General features: G+C 36.9%; 2 protein-coding genes across 2 annotated transcripts; one reads left to right on the top strand and one right to left on the bottom strand.

Annotated features, from left to right (window-relative positions):
• Window positions 1-4,243: 4,243 nt before the first annotated feature.
• Window positions 4,244-8,431, bottom strand: LOC113349541 (protein ECERIFERUM 1-like). Its single transcript, XM_026593513.1, has 10 exons — window positions 8,007-8,431; window positions 7,659-7,888; window positions 7,340-7,572; window positions 7,012-7,231; window positions 6,675-6,910; window positions 6,472-6,575; window positions 6,272-6,379; window positions 5,757-6,173; window positions 5,418-5,636; window positions 4,244-4,799 (listed from the first exon to the last, which is right to left on the bottom strand). The coding sequence occupies exons 1-10, from the start codon at window positions 8,064-8,066 to the stop codon at window positions 4,587-4,589; spliced, it is 2,040 nt and encodes a 679-aa protein (XP_026449298.1). The 5' UTR covers window positions 8,067-8,431; the 3' UTR covers window positions 4,244-4,586.
• Window positions 8,432-8,570: 139 nt separating this feature from the next.
• LOC113349542 (cytochrome P450 711A1-like) lies at window positions 8,571-12,808 on the top strand. Its single transcript, XM_026593514.1, has 5 exons — window positions 8,571-9,239; window positions 9,332-9,484; window positions 11,136-11,907; window positions 12,015-12,110; window positions 12,345-12,808. The coding sequence occupies exons 1-5, from the start codon at window positions 8,977-8,979 to the stop codon at window positions 12,669-12,671; spliced, it is 1,611 nt and encodes a 536-aa protein (XP_026449299.1). The 5' UTR covers window positions 8,571-8,976; the 3' UTR covers window positions 12,672-12,808.
• Window positions 12,809-13,215: the final 407 nt, after the last annotated feature.

Raw genomic sequence — 13,215 nt, 5'->3', positions numbered from 1 at the left:
TTGGTAATGCATCTGATTTTCTAGATAGAGGATAAATCCAAGTGTAATGAGAGAAAACATCAAATAAAAGTAAATAATAACGATATCCATTTCTTGAGACAGTTGGAGAAACCCATAAATCAGAGACTACTAAGCTTAAAGTTTTATCAAAAGTTGAAGAGCTGATAGGGAAAGGAAGTTTGTGACCTTTTCTTACATGACATGAATTGCAAAAGTCAAACTTTTTATTATATACTGGAAGGGAAAAATTCTTGATAACTCACATGACATTACGCAGCATTGGGTGGCCTAGACGCTGATGCCATATTGGAATTGTAGGTGACACAAGAGCAGTTGGTGAAGCTTTGTCAATCTCTCGTACACCGTCAAATATATAGAGTCCATCTTTACTGCTGCCTCGCAACAGTATTCTCTTGGAGTTCAGATCCTTTACAAGAAAGAAACCAGTGTAAAATTCAAAATAAACATGATTATCTTGACAAAATTTTGAAACTGAGAGCAAGTTGGTTTTAATTTGAGGCACATGTAAGATATTATTGAGTTTAAATGATCGATTATTGTGAGAAAAGGAGGCATTACCAATATTTTCAATATGAAGTGCATTACCATTGCCCACATGGACTTATTATGTGCCATCATATTCATGACGAATGGAAAGATTGTTGAGATTGGCTGTCAGATGATGTGTTGCTCCTGTATCAGTCACCCAGTTATTATCAGCAGGACCACCAGGTAAAGCAAGATATGCAGCTGGTTCTCCTCTTTGTGGTGCATTGTTATCTTTGTGAAACCAGCAAAAGCTTGCATTGTGATTTTTGTGATTGAAGATTCGACACGGCCCTTGACCTTGATCCTTCCTAGGCTGACGATGTTGGTTACGAGAGCCTTGATAATTTGGGGATCGGTTTGGTTGAAAATTTGCTGACTGTTGCCTTTGATATGGCCGTGCAGCAGCTGACAAGGCAATGTTTGCTAAAGGTTGTTGAAGTGTTGCCATCTGTTGTTCAAGTCTCAAATCATATGAGAGGTGATGCGTATAAAAGGCATCCATATCTATCTTTTCAATAATGCCAACAGAAGTTACAATAGCATCATAGGCTTGATCTAGTCCACTGAGTATGGACTCCTGCATATCAGCTTCATCAAGTGGGCTTCCTGATGCTGCAAGAGCATCAAAAAGTTGTTTAGATTTTGAAAATTATTCATTCATAGAGCTATTACCTTTCTTCAGATCATTGAGTTTTCTCTTGAGATTTCTCAGATGTGCTCTCGTTTTAGGAGCATATCGTTTTTCCAAAGCATCCCAGACTTCTTTTGATGAGGTTGCACCAGAGACTCGAGATAGAACTCCTTCAGTAAGGGATGATAATATCCATTCTAAGAGAATCTGGTCTTGTTCTTCAAATTTGGTGTATGCAGGATTTGTGATTGCTGGTGAATTTGGTTCTGTGCCAGGGATATAGTTGGTGATTGTTTTTTGTAAGTTCCATTCACATAACCTTCTAGTCTATATCCCTTCATTAATGGCATAAACTGGGTTTTCCGAAGAATGAAGTTGGTGTCTGTGAGCTTCATGCTAGTCAGATGATTAACATGAATGGTATGAAGGGTTGAGGTTTTTGGTGCTGCCATTTGAGATTTTTATTTTTATTTTTTAGAAGAAGCGTGGATATGGATCGTTCTGGCTGATACCAAAACAGAACTCAATCTTTTGGGTGAATAATTTCACTCAAAACTTGGTGGATTTCTATTACTTTATATATCAAATACATTTCCCTAAATAGGGTTTATTATACATGAATGCGAATAAAAAAATACATTCAATGAGAATAATAGTATACCGGTGATTAAGGCACTGACTAAGGCATGAGAGAATCAAAGATATTGCAGCTGTAACAATGAAGGCATGAGCTGCAATTACGGATGATAGATGTATCCTTAACAGAAAACATTGAGAGAAATTTGAGCAGTTATGGAAGAAGAATAAAAATGGGAGAATATGAATTTTCGTTTTATCGGATGAAAATGGAAGGGGGGAAGTTGAAAATAGATAACATGGAGTAACAATGGAGTAATGGGTGATGCTGTTAGTGATGTAAACATAGTATATTCTCAGTTGATGTGGGGTTAGAATCAATGAGAGAGATGTATTTTACAATACTCTCATCACATCAACCCACGTCAGCTTTTTGTGGGGCCATAATGAATGAGGATGGAGTATTTAGTTTAAATTATCATCTTGTTTGATACACTACGGATTTCACATTTATTATCCGCATCCTATCCAACGTCAAACGGATTAATTCACATCCAATGGATGGACGGATTGGATACGGATATTCCAATGGATTTGTTTTAGTTGAAATTTACAATAAAGAAATAAAACCAACATAAGTAACTTCTTATAGAACGTACATATCATATATATGTATACAAATATATATGAGCCATCGACAACACTCCGAACAAACACATTAAAAATTGTTAATTTATCTATAGTATGTTCTAAAGCTATATGAATTCCCTTATGGTGGGTTTGGATGTAGAATTTTAAAGGTGGAATTTATGGGTCCAGGGGATTTGGTAGAATTACGTTTCCCTTTGTATGTTTGGTTGCCTGAATCCTTGGAATCACGTTTCCTACGGGATTCAGTTTTCCAGCAAATCCTCCATATAGAGTCCGACCCCTCCCCCCTAAGATTTGCCGGGAAACTTATCAAGGGATTTATGGACCCACTTTTTTTTAACTCTACATCTCATATATATGCAATTTTAAGATTTGAGGGTAATGCCTAACGGTACAAAGACTTTAATACAAGATAAATCTATAAATTCTAAGAATTTTAATTGAGTTACCAAACACACAAGGAACTTACATGATTCCCAGAATTTGTAATCCCATGGAATTATAAATTCCTGGAAACAGTGAATTCTGCAAACAAACCCACCATTAATTTAACAGATATGGATGCCTAATGGATTTTCAAGGTTGCATCTGGACCCAATCCGTCATCCGTTGAATTTCAAAAATTTCATCCGTGTCCAACCCATTAGCGAACGGTCCGGACATCCACCCGCAAAAATACGGTTGGTTCCGGTTAAATCCACGGATTACCGGCCAAATGCTCACCCTTACTCAAGACCGGGTCAGTTAATACTCTCCTAAACAATGCTCCTAAGCCCACCATATGTATCTTAGCACTAAGAAACAGAAACCTATTTTGAGGCATACTCATTTTTTTTGAGGCATACTCATCCATTATATTATCTAGGGTGGGTTTATAAGGGGTGTCTAAAGGTAGTGTAATTACCTATATATCCCTAAATAATTTCAATTTGTCATAGTTTCCTTATCCTCAAAAACCTAAAATTAAAAGTCAAAATAAACTTTAAACTTAAACATCTAGGACTCCAATTCAATAAATAAATTAATCAAATAAAGGAAAAACGAATCGAAGTGAGCGATGTTGGAATGCGAAATCCAAATCTCAATTGCTCTTAGATGTATTTTAGAATGTATGCGTAACAAACCCATCTTGTTTTTGATTGATTTTATTTTGTTTGATCGGTAGAATATGATTTCAAAGATGAAATTAGGGTTTTCAGAAGATCAGTTCGGCTGATCTTGCAGTATCAATTTTGAGCCGAACTTAGTGTATGATTTAGAGAAACACTATGTTCGGCTAATGCGACTTTACAATATTTTCAGCCGAACCTCAATTTTCCAGCCGAACCTCAATTTTTCAAGCCGAACCTAGTGGATGATTCAGTTTCTGAGTGAAGTTCGGCTGATAACTTTTGAGCCGAACTGTTCATCTGGTCAGCAGATCTGGGTTTTAAAAATTCAATTTTTTGGCAGATTCAACTTATAAAAGGAAATTAAACCTCGATTGAAGTTTACCTCTGATTTGAATCACACATTTTGGTCACTTCTAATCACTAAAATCTCAAAAGTCAAAACCCAAACTTTTTTTCTTCACTTCTTCTTCTTCTTCCTCTCAAAAATCCCAACTCTCTCACATAAATTTGATTTTTCTACTAATTCACCACTAATAGTTTAATGTTTAATCAATCCTTAAAATTGATAATTAATCAATTATAATCATAATCATTTACACTAATTATATAAGGGTAGTTATGCCATTATCAAAAATGGTGGATGAGGGGTGATGTTGTTTTTTATTTAGTGACCCTATTTTGGCATTATCTGGTATGCCTCAAAAAAATATAGTATGCCTCAAAATAGGTTTCAAGAAATAAGAATTGTTAACGAGGAATGAAGTAAGCCCATAAATGACAATTGCCCCCTCATGGATGCTGCATTCGCCATGAGTTTTACTCCTACATGATATTTGATTCTGACAGTACAGCTTTGCTTCTTTGCGTTTTTTGTATAATAAAAGCTATCTTTATTTAGAGATGATAGCTCAATATTTAACGATTGTAGAATTAAGCTTTATGATTGTAAGGACCATGTCCTTGACTTTATTTAGCAACACACACAAATGTAAACTTCGTGCACTAGATAGTTAGATGCCAACTGTGGACACCAGACATATATACTAATACCATCCTCCCACGTTTCATTAAGCAGCGGTGCGGGTACGGTTGCAGGCGGGAGTGTGAACATAATAAGGGCGGAAACCATGGCGTAAACTAGCAGACCACACTTTTTCAATCACGTCTACATTCTGATTGTTCTTCAACCACTTTCCACATTCATGATCTCCCCAATTCTCCAGTGCATGCAATATTCCTGCAACTCTCCATGCGCTCATTACTCTTCTTGGCAACCAGTTCTGTTAAGAATCAAAGAATGAGTTCGTATTGGCTGAGTACTAGTATGTGTTGGATATCTGATCAGTATCCAAATAAGTTAGATTAAATATATGTAGTGGCTGGGTAACCCGCAAGAGATAAGGGAAAAGGGAAAGTATGGAACTGTTTGGTTTGAATCAAAAGTCGCAAGTCAGTTACGGATACTCCAGATTTGGATCTGAAGAGACATGTCCAGAGGGATGCCCTAAGAGACATGTCCTTACAGTAAGGGGGTATATTGATTGACGCCTTCTCATATAGGTTTCGAAGAGACATGTCTGTATCTCTTTGTAATCTATATAAGGGTTCAAGTAATACTTAAAGATACATTGATTCTAACTTCTTCTCCCGCTTCTATAAGTAGTAAAATACCAACATGAGTTCAGGAGTGATTAGCCGATATTGTTGGTCGTCGATCACACAAGGCTTGTTGTATCCTGGAAACAGTTTGCATTTCGATCCCTTCAACGACTCTAACCGAGTGGGAGCAAATAACTCTTTAAAGAAAGCGGCTTTTACGCGCCTCAAGCCTAATCGTTTCTATTCGATACCCAAAATTTCCAACAGTATGCACGAGTAAATCTACTAAATCTAATTACCTCGCAAGAGTGCACGTTCTGAAGAGATGGAGGGATCAACATGGCCGGTGTACTATGGTAAATGCAATCCTTTCGGAAAGCATTTGAAGCAGCATCTTGGATTGTCAACATCTTCTTAAAGTTGGACCATGGAGGAAACTGTGAGTATGGTATGAAGATTGTTCCTTTTGGTGCATTTATATGATCCTCCTCGCTAAACTCGTCGTCTACCAACCACACCTACACAATAATTCGTTTGATAAATGTATTAAGACAACTAGTTTGGTATGTTCGGCGTGATCAATTAACGTACGTATGCAAGAGCGTGATGTTTTCTTTCCTTAATTTGGGATAACGCACCAGAATACTACCGCGATGAGCACTGGTATAATCTGCCGATGGAATCAAATTATGATGAATATTATTGTTGTTATGCTCATTTACGCATGATGGTGCCAGTGAGCCAAATAACCTTGATCTTAAATTCTCGAATTCATTATTAGAACTTTGCTGGGAAACCACAACTTGAACTCCTCTTTGGCATAAGGCCAAGGCGATAGAACAAGCCACCTTTGTCAGTTTTCCCCTTATCATCACAGTCAAAGACAACTTTTGATCTGTCTTATTATCTTCTGTTTTACAATAAACAGCAGCTGGGATGTTGTTGATGGTATTAAGCACGAGAGCAGTAGCTAAGCTACTTCCGTCAACAACTCTAATCTTCAAATTTGGATGCCTCTGTATATAAACTTTATCATTATCATTCAGTTCTTCTACCTGCATGCAGCATGAAAATAAGCCAATAATTAAATCTCAAATTTTTGTTACAAATTTAAGGAGACCGTGAATAAGGCATTTATTCAAGATTTTCTTGCCTGGTTCAAGATCCCTAAGCTTATGACCTTAACACCAGCCTTATCAGCATCAAGTATTGCTTCCTCAATCAATCGGTTTATTCCTCCTTTTTGCTTTTCCTTTTTGTACTACAACAAAGGAAAATGCAATTAATTAAAATGTTTCTCCGGATTCAGGATAATTAATGGTATCGAAGTGTATTAATCAAACCGATACTTACATGATAAGAATATCTTGGTATTGCCCATGTTTGCATTTTGAGAACCTTTTTGGTTACATTGTCATCAAATATGTTTCTCTCAAGTACAAAAGTGTAACCAAACACTGATTGAAACAGTACGTTCCACAAGAATGTTAATGGCTAAAGAAACCCCTTGATGATACCATACCATTTTTCAGTACTAACAGTAGTGTTGGTTGTACCGTTATGATAAGCAGGTACTGATGCTAGAGAGGCAAATCCTAGACGTAGATGGTAGATCGAATCCGGTGTAGTTGGATGAGTTAGATGAACAACATCCGGTGACTCTTCCGTCCTTTTGAGTGAGGTTTCATAAACGAGGTCAGTTGATGTGTGTATGGTACCATATATGTAGTCGCACACTGGCACAAATAGAGAGTAATTTTTTCGAAACTGGGTGTGATGAAGTGCATGGTATCTGCATGCGCAATCACGACAATTGATGATATACATGCAAAGCAGGATTAGCACAAGCTATTACTAGTATAGTCATGCAGCTGTAACATATACAGTACTTACGTCGGAGTGTAGAAGATGTACTTGAGGAGTGGAAAAGTGGTGAAGAAGGTAGTCGGGATAAATTCGAAGTTGCAGTGACCCATGTTGTTCATAAAATCCACGTAAGTGAAATAACCACCAAAAGATACTATCGATGCAGTGCCGGTGAAAATCATACTTAGAGCTGGTATTGCAAAAAGCAGGTAATACCCGATCCACTCCCAAAACGGATGTGTCCAAGCTGCACAAGGTATGAGCAACATGCCAACATGCAGCATTAATATCATCTCAACCAATATAGCTACATATATTAATTAATGATTGATATAAGTTATAACTGATTGCTTACAAGTACTTGGTTCACTGACAATCGAGGAGTGATGGTGTGAATGGTAGCGAGAGTAGAGGAAATGGTGGTGCAAAGCTCTGTGAAACCAATAGTAAAGGAACTCTACTGGACCGGCATGAAGTAGAGCGGTCATGACGATACCATCAGTTCTCCAGATGGAAAGTTGTGAAGAACCCGGCATGTAACTATGTACCAAATATAACAGAATCCCACTAAGTATGATGTGATCATCCCTGTGATTTATACATGATAAAAGTTGATTAGATACTAATTTGCCAGTCAGTACCTAGCAGTAACGCGTGTATTTATATATACTTACCAGTTGCTTTTTCTGTCAACTTGTTCAAATTCGATGGGCTTGCCGACTATCCTGTTCTTGGATTTGGATGTTTTGAAACGAGAAAAGCTTATCCGAATCTGGTTGTGAATCATTCTCCACAAACACAAAGGGAGGATGAGGAAGTAACTCAAGTCCCATTTGCTGCTGTTATTTCCCGAGAAAAACAATGGAGATATGCTATCCAACACCCATGGAGCCAACACTATATACTATATGACAGAATACAAATGAACATTATCAGCTTACTTGCACATACGTGCAAATTCGATTGCTGGCTTATCCATGATCTATACAAATTCAGCAAAATTATATTATAAATGAACATACCTTAAACCTTCCAAGAGGAGTCCATGGCCATTCAGTAAGGATGCCTGGTTTAGAAGCCATAATGTGCTAAATATGTCGCATTTATACACTGATGTAGTGTGAGGTATTTATAGCCGGACGTGGTTGTAGCTAGCCTTTTGAGTACTTGGCCCTTTTTCATTGTAGGCAAACTTCATCTATTGGATATTGACGATTGCCGAATCAGCTAGCCTAATTACCTAATCTTAATAAAATGTAACCCAGACAAATGCTTGTGTTATGATCATTAAGCATACCAAATTACTTCATTAAGGAAGTACTTGTCATCTTTTGCTTTTTTGCTCGGTACCAATCCATATCTCTTGCAGCATATACATTCTTCCGTTCTAGACACACCTTTAAATGTGGGGTGTTCCCACCAGAGACGTGGTTTGATGGGGTACCCTACGTACAGCTAATGAATCGGCGAGGGTACCAGATTTCTAAAGAAGTCCTCTAATACCCTCCAGCAATCTGGCACCCTCATACTCTTACACCTCACATACACTCTTTCCCTTCAAAATTACACCTCCCACATGCATCTTTTTTGCACCGTAAACACGCTTTACTCGTACGATCTGATTTTGGAGAAACCCGACTAATCTTGAAAATCTGACAATTGCTCAACATTTTTAAACAGTTCCAAGGTTCGTCATGCTCCACAAACCTCAAACAGTTGGCGCAACAAAATAAAGTTTTTAATGGACCAATATCCTTGAATTCTTTTCTTGTAAAAGTGTAGTGGATACATGGAAATGGAAGACAGTAAATCATGGAAATCATAGTCATAAAAAGACTTTCCTCAGTTTAAATCATTATGTCCATCAAATATGAGACCTGCTGATACTACCCTTGTCTGCTTCACTTACCTTCTTTATTTCCATAAATGCTTCGCTCTCTCAAACCTCTTCCTTGCACTTAACTCATTCTTATCACTCTCTTTAGTTTTTCAATGGCTTCATCGAAGTATACACTGCAAAGTTTTGTAGATATGTGTTTGCACTTAACAAATACACCCGCCACGCCGTCATTTTTCTACACCTTCATAGTATTGATGGTAGTTTGTTTTGTGATGTATTTATATGCACCTTATTGGGAAGTAAGACATGTACCTGGTCCTCCAACAATTCCACTACTTGGGCACCTTCATTTACTCTCCAAGTACGGTCCTGATGTCTTCACTGTCCTTGCCAAACAATATGGTCCAATTTTTAGGTAACCTTGTTATTTCGGGAATTTAGCTTCCTCAAAATAAGTTCTTCATGATTTTTGTAACCAACAGTCTCGTATATCGCAACGGAAAACAGGTTCCATATGGGTAGGCAGCCGTTGATAATTATTGCGGATGCGGAGTTGTGCAGAGAAGTTGGAATCAAGAAGTTCAGAGATATAACAAATAGGAGCATTCCTTCGCCAATTTCTGGATCCTCCCTCCACAAGAAGGGTCTTTTCTTTACCAGGTATTTCTTTTCTTCCATATTTCTTACAATCATTTTGTATATGGTGTTGGTGCAAAATTAATTACCCCAACAATCTTCGAGATATGTATAAGACGATGAAATCTCCCCCGTTGTTTTATTTCTCCAGAAATTGTTGTTGAAAATTGAGGGGTATCTGCAAAGACACTATGATGTTTAAGTCAGAGAGAGCTCCAAGACGGTTTTTAGAGGAGAAAAATAATTGTGATTATGTACCTTTTGAGTTGGATTTTAGCCTCTATTTATACGCAGAAAACAAATCTAGATGTTATGATTTGTAGTTATCTCTAATAACCACCTAGATTTATCTTTATCTCATATGATTTTTAGTTAATCTTAAAGAACTTGGATATGTACTTATCCCCAATATTTATATATATCCTGGAACATTCGTACTTATCTTCAAAATATTTGTGCACCTTTTGAAAGATCCATTTCTATCATATCAAGATATGTATTTATGTTAGAAGATCTGTGTCTATCTTCATAGATCTGTATATATCTTGAAAGATAAATGTCTATCTTCTCAAGATTTATAGTTATCCCAATTTTTGAGATTTGTATTATCTTGGTTTCCATAATAAACTATTGGGCCTCCATAGTAAACCCAGTTAGGCTTCCATAATAAGTCAGAGCTGGATTTTTTAATAAACGATCGGGCTTTCTTAATGAATCTAGTTGGGCTTCCTCAATAACCCGGAATTGGTTTCTTTAATATACTACCTGGCTTCCTTAATAAATCCGATTGGGCTTTTCTAATAAGCCAAAATTAGTTTCTTTAATAAACCAGCGGGCTTCCTTTAAAAGTCCGGTTGGACTTCTTTAATAAGCCAGGCTTGGTTTCTTTAGTTTACCAATTAGTTATGTGACACTTGTGCGCCCCTTACGTGCACCATTTTATGAGGGTACAAAATAAGCTTATTGAGATAAAATGGTTTTCTTGAAATTTTTAGTACTTCATTTTCTTTTGTTTTCCTTTCGAATAATTTTTCTGAAAATAATAAAAAAAATACGCTAGTTGTTCATTGGTGGCGACATGACTTGCTTTTACCATTCACTGCTCAATCTGAAACTATTTCCTTGTACAAACGCATAGATAGCTGTTCATTAGACTTAAGGGAGAATTGGAAAAATGCCCCAAAACTGGGTGCAATGTTGGAAATCTGCCCCAACATTTAAAAAGTTGGAAAAATGCCCCATTCCGTTAGAAATCCAGTTAAGTCACATGTGTGAGCTTATACATGCGAAAAAAAAGTCAAATATATCCTTCAGAATTCAGGGTTTGGGGTTCAAAATTCAGGATTCAAGGTTTAGGGTTCAAGGTTTAAGGTTCGGGTGGTGGTGGCGTCGGTTTAGGGTTCAAGGTTTTGGCACGTGAGAACTCGCACACGCGGAGTTAACTGAGATTTCTAACAGTGGGGTAGTTTTCCAACTTTTTTTAACGTTGGGGCAGTTTTCCAAGATTACACTCCAAATTGGGGCAGTTTCCCAATTTTCCCTAGACTTAATCCTGGGTTGAGTTCATTGCATATTAGCTGATATGGCTAAAGTAGAGAAATAGATAAACCCATGTCCTGACCCATCAAACTATAAATTGTTGACTTTTTTTTTACTAAAGTTGATTTTGATGCAGAGATACAAAGTGGTCTTTGATGAGAAATACCATAATTTCAATGTACCAGCCTTCACATCTCTCTAGTCTTATACGCAAAATGCAGTGTGTCGTAGAATCAGCAGCTCAAAATCTTCCTACTTCTGAGCATGAAGACATTACGTTCTCCGATCTCTCTTTGAAATTAGCTACCGATGTAATAGGTCAAGCTGCATTTGGGTTTGATTTTGGCCTCACGAAAGAACCATCACTCAATGGTTCTAACAATGTGCAAAACGATGTTGAAGTTAAGGATTTCATCAAGCAACATATGTATTCCACTACTACATTGAAAATGGATCTTTCAGGATCATTCTCGATCATACTTGGATTGATATGTCCTATTCTTAGACACCCATTTCAACAAATACTTAAAAGGGTTCCAGGAACAACTGACTGTAAAGTGGACCAAACTAATCGGAAGTTGATGAAAAGACTAGATCAAATTGTAGAGAAAAGAGCCAAAGATAAAGATCGGGGTTCAAAAGATTTCCTTTCACTTATATTGAATGCAAGGGAAGCAGAAAAGGGATTGAAAAATGTGTTTACTTCTGATTATATAAGCGCCCTTGCTTATGAACACTTACTTGCTGGATCTGCAACAACGTCATTCACGTTATCTTCAATACTTTATCTTGTTGCTGCTCATCCTGAAGTCGAGACGAACTTAACAAGAGAAATCGATAGTTTTGGTGGACATGATTTGATGCCAACAACTCATGACCTTCAACATAAGTTTCCTTATCTTGATCAGGCAAGTGACATTCAAATTCGAGCACATCACTAAAGTGTTTACACACTGCTGAAAACCAGCATTTTACTTTTTCTTCTAATATTTGTGTGTAATATTTTTCGATATAGGTGGTGAAGGAGGCGATGAGGTTTTACACTGTATCTCCACTAGTTGCAAGAGAAGCATCAAAACAAGTAGAGATAGGAGGCTATGTCCTTCCAAAGGTATGATTTGATGCATAATTTACTAGATAGCTCCATATTTGGTTACTTGCAATTAGGAGTGGTGCCTCACTAAGACATCTTAGTTTTCATACACTTTGATTGTGAACATTGGTTATCCGCTTCTTATTGTATTCAATCTGTAATGGTGTGTGTATTTGGTTCTTAATCTAGATAATGTTGCATTATTATTTGTTAGTACTTAATGACTAAGTTAAGTGTCCATATTGGTTGCAGGGTACATGGATATGGCTGGCAATTGGGGTCCTTGCCAAACACCCCAAGTATTTTGCAGAACCAAACAAGTTTCAACCAGAGAGGTTTAATCCTACTTGTGAAGAAGAGATACAAAGACACCCATATGCCCACATCCCATTTGGAATTGGACCTCGACAATGTATTGGAATAAAATTTTCAATACAAGAGATTAAGTTGGCGTTGATTCATCTTTATCGTAGATACTCATTCCAGCATTCCCCAAATATGGAAAATCCTTTGGAGTTTGAGTACGGAATCGTACTCAACTTCAAGTATGGTGTCAAACTTAGAGTCATTAGAAGATAAACCTGATTAATGATACAGCAAACGCACAACATGTAAGTCGAACGTTCTTACTGTATTTTAATTATCAGTGTAACAAAATATTCTATGAATCAAATTCTGACATCCAAATATTTATTTAAGTCAGTATATCAGATCCCAAACCAATGATATTCTAGTGTTCAAATATCCTTAGATATTCATAGATGATACATCTGCTTCTGGACTCAACCAGAAAAACTGCCTTAGTGCATGAGACTGAAATCAATAGGATTGATAGCTCAAAACTGCAGACCAACTGGTTTAAGCAATCTCTATTTCAAATATTTTACTAAAATAATCACCATGAGGTTAAGTAATTTTTGATGAAATTATGGTAATCACAATTCAACAATGTTTCTACAATTCATTGTTAAACAATTCTTAAGAGAAAATGAATCTAGAAAAACTTAAAATAAAAATCTCTCTCTCTCTCTCTCAGATTTTCGCCTAAGAGATTTTCTTTATATCTTGACTTTCTACAGACTCACACACGAGAAACTCACCCACACGCCATTCACATGACAAA

Source organism: Papaver somniferum, chromosome 2 (assembly GCF_003573695.1).
Source record: "Papaver somniferum cultivar HN1 chromosome 2, ASM357369v1, whole genome shotgun sequence".
Classification (NCBI taxonomy): domain Eukaryota; kingdom Viridiplantae; phylum Streptophyta; class Magnoliopsida; order Ranunculales; family Papaveraceae; genus Papaver; species Papaver somniferum.
Note: the sequence above shows the minus strand (reverse complement) of the source record. Positions and strands in the feature narration are given on the sequence as shown.

Excerpts from the sequence above, each read along its gene's own strand:
- LOC113349541 (XM_026593513.1), bottom strand. The coding sequence starts at position 8,066 with ATGGCTTCTAAACCAGGCATCCTTACTGAATGGCCATGGACTCCTCTT. Across the intron at positions 6,911-7,011 it reads TACATCTTCTACACTCCGAC|ATACCATGCACTTCATCACA; the intron begins GTAAGTACTGTA and ends TTGCGCATGCAG. Across the intron at positions 5,637-5,756 it reads CTCATCGCGGTAGTATTCTG|GTGTGGTTGGTAGACGACGA; the intron begins GTGCGTTATCCC and ends ATTATTGTGTAG.
- LOC113349542 (XM_026593514.1), top strand. The coding sequence starts at position 8,977 with ATGGCTTCATCGAAGTATACACTGCAAAGTTTTGTAGATATGTGTTTG. Across the intron at positions 9,240-9,331 it reads CAATATGGTCCAATTTTTAG|GTTCCATATGGGTAGGCAGC; the intron begins GTAACCTTGTTA and ends AACGGAAAACAG. Across the intron at positions 12,111-12,344 it reads GAGGCTATGTCCTTCCAAAG|GGTACATGGATATGGCTGGC; the intron begins GTATGATTTGAT and ends TATTGGTTGCAG.